We start from the raw sequence: 9,682 nt of genomic DNA, 5'->3' as shown, positions 1-9,682 counted from the left end.
TTTTTTTAGATTTTTCTACCTGGATTATTGAGCATGCATCAGGACATTTCTCTTATTGTTTTCCGTCCCTTTGCTCCACAGGTTTGGTTTTGGCTTGCCTACATCCAGGGCCTACGCCGAGTACCTCGGGGGCTCTCTGTCCGTGCAGTCCATGCAGGGCATCGGCACCGACGTTTACCTGCGCCTGCGCCACATTGACGGCAAGGGAGAAAGCTTCAGAGTGTAAAGCTCCGCCCCAACAAAGAAATCAGTCCAAGCTAGAGCGTTTCCCACCTCTAAGATAAGCAAAGACGAGTTTTTGTCCACAGAGGGGCAGCCTTCAATTCGTTTCATCAGTATTTTCTTTGTTCCTTCTTAGACTCATTATAAGCTATGTTAGCTCTCACATTGATGATTTCTTTTTCCTTCGCTGTTTCGTACCCTGTGGCATGTCGTCTCAAAGTCTCTGCGGCTCATGAATTTTTGAATGTTTGAATTATCGGGACAAACTGTGCATGATAGTGGACACTGATGGTAACGATAGGAAAGAGAGAAAGAAGAGCTTTGATTTAAAAAAAAAAAAATTTGTTTTGTTTTTAAGAAGTTGTTTTGAAGTTACTTGTATAGCCTCAACACAGAAACCAAATAGTCGATAAATGTCTCAAATGAAGCTTCACAAACACTCCAACCATGTCGAGATCGCCTTAAAAGCTGCTCACGGGTTCCATTTGGATCATCAGAACTAGTTTCATTGACCTCAGGCTGCATTTTAAACCACATTTCACATCAAAATCAAAGAAAACGACACGGGTTCATCTTCACTGTCCTCGCATCATCATTTATTCTTTCTCCTTTGGTTTATTATAAACCTTTTTAAAGGATCAAACTGTGTGACTCAAATACTGCCAAAATACCATAATAAATACCAAATAATGCTCGTTAACAGCTTCAGGTGTCGTTGTGCTCGGAGACGAGTCGCCCACATAAAGCACATCTGTGGCAGGAAGTCGACAGATGTTCAGCTGCTTTACCGTGCAACACGAGTGCATGCTGGTTTTTACTTTGCTTGAATTCTGTTCGATGCCTTTTACCAGTTCAGACGCTCACCATGTCCGTCACTCGTTAGTTTGTTGTTTTGCACAATAAATAGGTTTCACGTTTTTAAAGCTTCATCCATCATCGCTGTTTTTTTATTTTTTATAACAATTCTCTTTTTGTTAACAAAGTTGTACTTTAAAGGTTTTTTTTGTTTTTATGAGATGGGGTCAACAACAAGGTTACTTGCACTATAATTTTATTTTTATTTGACTTAAGTTGCTAAAAGCTTTTCAGCCAGATGTTGGCTCGATGTAGTAAATATCTCACGGTAACAAATGTCCCAATTGTTACTTCGCTGTTACACATTATTTACCGCAAATTTCTAAGGTTTCAGCCCAACACGATCGATGTGAAGGAGGTTCAGCTGCATCTTTATTTTTTAATTTTGAACTGAATTATGATTGAACTTGTGAAAAGTGAGAGTTCAGAGTTATAGAAGGAAGTGGTGGAGACTAGTTGGCGACTCAGAACCGTGAGAAAGTACAAACTTTGTTGTTGCAGTCTCCGTGTGATCGGTGCGTTCACATTCTGAGCGGCCAGTTTTATAAAACAACGGCCTTTTTTTTTGTGTGTGTGTGTGTGCACGGTTTGCCAAACTGCGTTCCTGGTCATCCACCTTGGCAGCTGCCCATTTTCTCTAATTTAATCTGTTTAAAATGAAGATGAGCAGATTTGGACCAGGTGTTTTTTTTGTTTTAATTATTTATCATCCACCTGGGCGTGTTTTGACGCCCACTACAAGTGTATTCTGAGAGCAAACGTGAGTTTAATCAGGACCTCACACTCCCTCACACCGTTAACTAGTCTGAGCCCAGTGAGACGCCATCTTCACAAAGTTTTCATACTCCCATCTACCTGACCGGATTGTTTGTCTCAAAGCGACTTAAGTTGGCAACTGTGGTCTGACTGCACAGAAGTGCCATAAACAAACTGTTCACATCGAAGTTTTTAGTGGCACTAAAATCACACTGTTTGCCGCAATGAGCACTACTCCCATTTTTTTTTTAACATTTCCCAGAGCGCGTCAGTTGTTGCGCAACAGATCAGCCTGATTTGTAACTTTTTATTAGTAGTTCATAGTGTTTGTATTTGCTGTCAAGATTTTAAACTGAAAGGGCATTAGAAGTCTAGTTTATACTTGCTTTTATGACGTTCTTCTCATCTGCATGCCGTTTGGTCATAAAGCGAACTCAAAAACTTTAAACCCACGCATAGTATAGACTACCTGAAACATGTCTCAAATACTGATTTTGATCTTACAAATGAAACATGGCTGCTGTCAAAATGTTGCTTTTGCCTCTTTGTTTACATGTAAACATTTTGGCTTGCGATCTTGTATTTGTAAGATTTAAAACACGAGATTTTCTTTCTCAAAGGCTATTTATTTATCCCCACATGAATTTTTAAAAGATTTTGTTTACATGAACTGTTTCACGTACCTTTTTTTTAAAAGTCCTGAAGTGTAAAATATGTAGCGTATGCATGTGAAGGAGAGGAAAATGTGGTTTCATATTTGTGTCCTAAAAGAGACACAATCCTTGATGATCAGCACCTTTTTATTCCAAACTGTTGAAGGTGAATTGTCTTTTCACAGTGCCATAAAATGAGCACTGTGCGCCCCCTGCTGGTCTGGAAATTAAACGCAGGTTTCTTTTAAAGCACTCGAATATTCTTGTTTTTGTTCAAATATTTTTTCCAGATCAAAATACACCAGAAATGCTGAATTATGTTACTGACTGTGCCGTCAGTTTTTTTTTTTTTTCTTCTTGACCTGTTCTTTTTTTCTGCTGTGTTCGAACTTTATTATATTAAATTCTACCTGGTCAGAATTTTGAGTTGGGTCTTTTCCATTGTAAATATGTATATATTTGAAATTAAGGGTCCGTGGAAAAGTAATGCACCATTAATATCTTACCTGTTGTAGATGGCTCTCTGAACACCCTCAGCTGGAGAGGACTGACACGTTAAATCAAAATAGATTGCTGCCATAAAATTATTCTATAAATGTATTTTTAATAATGCTGTTTGCATTTTAAAATAATTTTATAGAATGTGAAATGTGACAATGTAAAAGCATGAATTAAAACGTCACTATGAAACTGAGTTGTTTAAACATAGTCCAGCTGTTCGCTTTAGAATTGAACGTCTCCGAGCTGAAGATGTTCAAAAGCTTAGCTATAAACAAAACGTAAAATTCATAATCCAGCATAACTTTTCCACAGAATCAGAGCAGAACTCACTTTAAACTGTGTTCATATAGTCTGATGAATACTTTAAAGCAGTGGTTCCCCAACAGTGGTCCATGAGGAACACCATCCTGCACGTTTTAGTTGTTTCTCTGCTCCAACACACCTGATTCAGTGATTTAATTATTTCATCAAGTTCTGTTAATCACCCATTCATTCAAATTAGGTGTCAAAGCAGGAGAACTAAAGCGTGCAGGATGGCGTTCCTCAAGGACCAGGGTTGGGAACCACCGCTTTAAAGAAATGAAAAATGACAAGAAAATCTGTTTGATAAAAAATTAACCAGCTGCCGTGACGTAAGTCACAGAGCACAAAGAATGACAAAAAGAGCAAAAGGCTTTGTCCAGGCTAAGCTAACGGCTAGCCAAACGAGAGGTTTATTTTTTAGGCTTCTTAAGGCTTCGATAGAGCAATTCCTTTAAGATCAATATATAAATAAAAAAAAACAACATACACAAGAAAACCTGAAATAAGAAAATGTCCATATAAATAACTACACATTAGACCCAAAATGCTCATTAATGTCAATATTTGTACAGAACATCCAACAGCTCATCCTCTGAGAACCACATGTTGTAAAACAAATCAAACTGTTGCTGAGGTGCTTTTCTAATAATGTATGTGTTAAATGTGTGTACGGTGTATATTTTGTTGTAGGATGTCAGACAATGAACTGCATTAACCAAATGAACTACATGTTCACTTTCTGTCTTCTTCTCGGTAGAAACGAAAAGAATCGAGCGATTTTGGTCAGTCGTAGTATTTGGAATGTGATAACTTAAAATAAATATTCTGTCCTCACCCAAGAAGCATAAAATGACTCCAAGAAGAAATACGCAAACTTGGAGGACACATTTACATCACAGTTCTGCTTCCAGTGAAAGACGTCGCTTACGTTATGACCTTTAACGAAACAGCAGTTCACAATAGGCAGTACTTCTGTAAGGCAGAACAAAACGTGAGCAGCTTCGTACATTTAAGCATTTTGAGCAGCATCAGTAATTTGATGCTCTCCACACAGGCTCCACGGTCTTTGTAACAGACGGAACGCCACGTTGACGTTCAAGAAAAATGAGCTTTTCTCATAAATTCAATAAAAACACAGTGATCTCAACTAATCTCTGCACTATTTCACAAGAATGAAATGTTTTTTTAAGACTTGCCCACAGTCGAAACCTAAAACCAGTCGCGCTGCACACCGACTCAACTTTTATACGCAGACGCTTCAATATAAACTTTTAAGTGTTCATGAACCTTCTATTCAATTTATATTAAGTGGTGAATCAGCCTTTATATTTTTTAAATCCATACAAGTGCTTGGTGGCTGTAAACTAACGGATGAAAGCAAATAGTTATTTTTGGCACACCCATGTTTTTATGAGCAATTCACTTCGAATGTTGAAAATCCTGATTTAGAGAAAGTAAACTGGCTAAATGTTGCTATTGTGATTTATTTATACATTATAGCTGTTGAAAATACTCTACGCTATATTTGTAAGACAATCTTTGGCTGATAAAAAAAAAAAAACAGCTGGTAATTAGCTTAAGGTAAAAAGGTCATTTTAGTGGAAGTAAAAACGAGCAACTTCCTGAATTTCACCATGAAGATGAGCCGAGATATTCTGAGGCCATCTACCCCCAGACAGACGTTTACTAACAAAAAGCCACTTCAGCAATGGGACAACTGCCACCACTCCAACCCAACATATCAAAAGTATAAGCGATTTGGTACTCTAAGCATATTAGCCCTTTTTCCTCTGTAAACCTTTAAACTTCGTCACTAACCGACTTGTCAGATGAAAAAATCCACGGTGTGAATAAATTATGATTCTTTGTAATATAACAAGACGAGCTGTGAAGCTAAAGGCATCAACGTCCAGAGCAAACGGCACAACGTCTTTAAAGCTGCTGTCACGACGTCACACATTTTGGAGGCCTCTCTCGTGGCCGTCCAGCTGCACCTTTATCTTGTGCAGTTCCTCGATCTCCTGATGGTGGCGCTCCGTTTTGTGGCGCACCAGAGAGCGATAGAAGTGAATGGTGAACATGACAAAAATCACCCCCACTGGCACCATGATGATGGTGGAGGCCAGAGCGGCTTGCCAGCCGCTGTGCGTGGGCGGCGGGGACGTGAGCTTCACCTCGGTCCTGGCTGTCGTGGTGCTGCAGAGCGCTGCCTTTTTGGTCTCGCCCGAGTCCACGGGCAGGAACTTGACCCAGCAGAGGAGCACCACCTCCGCTAAAAACAGCAGGATGCCCAGCGCTGTGGAGAAGCCCCACGCCAGCTCGATGTAGTGGTGCATGCGCTCGTGAGGCGACTCGCTGACAGAGTTCAGGTTGTGGATGTTGCTGACGGCTTCAACGTTGGGCAGGATGCAGGTGCTGATCAGCAGAGCGAAGAGGTGCACCGCCACCAGCACGGTGGTGCACACGCTGAAGGCGATGAGGAGCTCTCTGGGATAACTGTACTGCACCTCCAGCTGCACCTCGACCATGGCCACCTGGAACAGAAACACAAGACGTAATCAGGGGGATGTATGTAAAGGTCATGGATGTTTTCACTTACCAATGCTAAATTAATGTAGAAACGTGTGAAGTCGAGTCTTTGTCTACTCAGAACTTCTGACACATTCAAAATCTGTGAGCTGTGAAGCAGAGGTCGTGGTGTTGATGCTGTGCAGCTGGAAGGATTTTTATGAAACTTTTTTTTTAAAAACTTTTGAACATTAGTTATGACGCGTAACCACGACAACAAGGTGAGTTTGAGACTGATGCGACTTTTAGGGTGGAGCGACGCGTACGGTGGAAAGTACGGTAGTATAATATGGAGTTTTATATGCAGTACTGTAAAAATGACCTGCATCCGTTTAACCAAAATGCATTTATTTCCTGTCTAAAGGCAGCGTGAACGCTCAGCCGAATGACGGCGCTGAAATTAACTGAAGCAGCTGAAGCGAAAAGAACCAAAACACCAGCAACAAACCGAAAGAGGCGCAAGATGACAAAAGAAAAAAAGAGCCAATATTCTAAAACAGAGAAACAACGAGTGGTGTTTTTAAAGGAACTAAAAAGATCCCGCGCACTTGTATGAAAAATATCTCTCAATCAAGGTAAATATTTAGAAAAGGATAACATTTACAAAACATTAAGTCATAGATAGCATCCATCTGCTTTTGATATATGAATGGCTAAAATAGAACAAAGTATGCAGAAGTAGTTGGACTAAAAAAATGTGCTGTAAAATAAAACTATATATATATTAAAAACAGGAAAACAATCGTATGACCGTTGAATCAGCACACAGAATAAATCTTAAGTTTGTAATATGCTGTGCATGCCTGTACAAACTAAAGCTGCACTTATTGAAAATATTACCATTTTAAAGACACACTGATGTTTAAGAAAACAACACACAGGTCCAGTAGTTCCTCAAAAAGGACGCATTACGAGGAAACTAGTTTGAACTAAAAGTAATCCGATAACCCCATAAATGGAACATACTGGTATTTGTATCTGTAACTAACCCTCTTTTAATTATGATTGCTTACGCAGTCACCGAAAGCAATTCTGAAAACAAACCCTAAATGAAATCTTGAAACCATAAAAATGAAATAAACATTTCCTGCTCGACCCGTTTCAACAAGAAAGAGATTCTAGGTCTTTAAAGTTGAGTGATATTTCCTGGAAAACAAAAATTTGCTGTAGTAAAAAAAAAAAAAAAAAAAAAAAAGACTATATTGACACACCATTGCAAAACCTGAGAGCAGCGCAGAAGTCCTGCTGGAGGCCTTCAGTTTGGCTCGGCTCAGGTAGAGTTTCCTCCAGGACAGGGCCTGCACCGAATGGTGGTTCGAGCTGACCAGCTCCAGGTAGCTGCGTCGCACCCAGTCCCTGTAGTCCCCGTTGTCCAGCGGTCGCTCCGACACCCCTGGAACTGGAGAACCCATCGGCACGTTCAGCTCGCTGCTCATGACACCTGGTGGGCAGAACAAAGGGAGACGGTCAAGCCCGAGCAGCTGGGTCGCGTTGAGACTTGGAACTTTTTACATGAAATGACAAATAAACAGCTCGATTTTACTCAAAAGTCCATTTCTCTCTTTCCATCACTAATTAAGAGTGTTATGCTTTTACTCATGTGGACTGTGAAGAGCTCAGCTTTGCACAGATATTCCCACAGCCCCTTGTCCAGATGTTTGGAATATAAAGTCTTGTCACGGGAATGTTTTCCGTCCAAAATAATTTGTTGGCAGGGAGTCGCACTGAACTCAAGCGTGGCTTTTGAGAAAACAGGAAGTTGTAACAATGAATGAAAACAAACGTTTTTAGCAACAAGATCACTGCAATGACAAAAAGTAGTACCTCAATAAAAAAAAAAAGGCTATCAAAGTTATTAAAATGTAAATATGACATATTAAAGCGACACCTTTTAACGGCAAAAATTAAACCCGGTGAGTCAATGTTTTATAAACTGACTGTTTCAGTGCATCTAACATTAATATATAGTCAAAGATCGATATTTTAAAGTTGGCTATTGATTGAGTTCTTAGGAGATGCAACATTTCACGCTAATTTTAAACTAAACGCTGCCAAAATGTAAAATGACATTAATTTAAGTGAAATAAATTGATTTGTTAATGATTTTTTTTTTAAACGGAACATGTTAAACAGTGCAGACTTTTGCTTGTAGGTACTATAATGATATGCAAATTTATTTTACAATTTTTTTTTAATACTTTATGGAAAATTTTAATTGCAGACCTAGAATCGCCTTCTCACTTTAAACAGTCTAACCAGCTGGTTCACGTTCTCTGCTCTAATGTTTAGCCACTGTTTTAATAGTAATTTAAATGATAAGAAATGTGATTAAACTAAAAAAATAAACTGAAATTATTTTACTGAAGAAAAACTCTAAACTTACTAGTATTTTCACAGCAATTTTAAACAAAATGTTACTTAATTTATCCAAAGTTGAAAATCCTAAACACTTTTCATGTTTACAGGGATTTATACCAAATGATTTAACAACAAGCAAAAAGCATGTGCCTTCATAAAAGACATTTTATTTCAAAGACACAAAACAACGTATAAAACAGATTAATTGTAATAACTATATAAATAATGGCTAATTTGCTCATCTAAGCAGAAACTTTAGTTAACATCCTAAACAAAAATATATTTAGTTTTATATCTCTATCAACTAAACACTCCACACCTTCAAGTTGTCTTTAAAATACAGATTTACACTTCTAATAAATAATCTGTCATGGAGGTGTTATGGAGGTTTCTACAGGGGGAAGGATCCTATAGCCTGATGATGAAAACACTTTAATATAAAACGACACTGTATTTGACAGTGTGAATTGGTCATTGAGGTGCATTTGCAAACTTTAGTGGAAGTAGAAGCACATGCACTCAGGACAGGGAGATGATGAAGTGTGATCCAGGAGTTTGCAGCAGCAACAGTTCAGCAGATATCAGCACCTTCTCATGCCACCGTGTATATTTAGAAGCCTGGGATAAGTTGTTAGCAGGATACATTTACCCAGTTCAGCTCATACAAACATAGCTACGAGTGCTGCAATTCACTCAAATTGCTGTCGAGAACGAAAAGCGGAAATTCATATTAAAAGAAACAGAATAACGCCAAATAATAAATGTTGAATTCGTTGCAACGCTAAATGTTAAAAAAAAAAAAACTTGCTTGCTAGCTAACGCAGCTAACATGTTTTTCAAAGCGACGGTTTATTTGCGTAATTTGTTTGACCGACTTTATCGAACTTACCTTTTATCAACGGTGCCTTTTAAAATACACAAGTAAACTCCCGAACAGTCTCTTCTCTCCACGTTGCAAGCCAACAAGCAAAACGCTGCTGCTCGTCGGGACCATCGACGGATGAGAACCGAGTCAACCGTTTCCGGTTCCACACTTCGAAACAGCCGCTTTCTTATTTTCTCCCTCTTCCTCTTCTTTAGCGGTTCAACCACGGGGTCCGACACTTTTCCGTTCTGGACCCACAACTGCGGGATGAATTTCCTCGCTGTGACCTAAAACCGGGTTTCTTTGGCTCCGGGGTTCGGGTGGGAGGATGTTTCTGATTCTGACCTGAAACAACCATCGTTTCCGGTTGAGCTTGTTGCTTTCAAAATAAAAGCACAAGAAAAACGCTTAAAATGTAATTACACTATCATCTATCTATCTATCTATCATCTATCTATCTATCTATCTATCTATCTATCTATCTATCTATCTATCTATCTATCTATCTATCTATCTATCTATCTATCTATCTATCTATCTATCTATCTATCTATCTATCTATCTATCTATCTATCTATCTATCTATCTATCTATCTATCTA

At 38.8% G+C, this 9,682-nt stretch overlaps 2 protein-coding genes across 2 annotated transcripts in view; both read right to left on the bottom strand.

The window, feature by feature from the left end:
* Positions 1 to 9,682, bottom strand: part of alkbh4 (alkB homolog 4, lysine demthylase) — a 13,905-nt gene that overhangs the window by 3,242 nt on the left and 981 nt on the right. The gene's annotated exons all lie outside the window — the stretch shown is intronic.
* On the bottom strand, positions 5,139 to 9,113 carry orai2 (ORAI calcium release-activated calcium modulator 2). The gene is made up of 3 exons (XM_037687816.1): positions 9,106 to 9,113; positions 7,070 to 7,299; positions 5,139 to 5,824 (listed from the first exon to the last, which is right to left on the bottom strand). The coding sequence occupies exons 2-3, from the start codon at positions 7,292 to 7,294 to the stop codon at positions 5,243 to 5,245; spliced, it is 807 nt and encodes a 268-aa protein (XP_037543744.1). The 5' UTR covers positions 7,295 to 7,299; positions 9,106 to 9,113; the 3' UTR covers positions 5,139 to 5,242.

This window comes from Nematolebias whitei, chromosome 14 (assembly GCF_014905685.2).
Source record: "Nematolebias whitei isolate Nwh7 chromosome 14, NemWhi1, whole genome shotgun sequence".
Taxonomy (NCBI): domain Eukaryota; kingdom Metazoa; phylum Chordata; class Actinopteri; order Cyprinodontiformes; family Rivulidae; genus Nematolebias; species Nematolebias whitei.
This window is presented reverse-complemented; position numbering and strand designations above follow the sequence as displayed.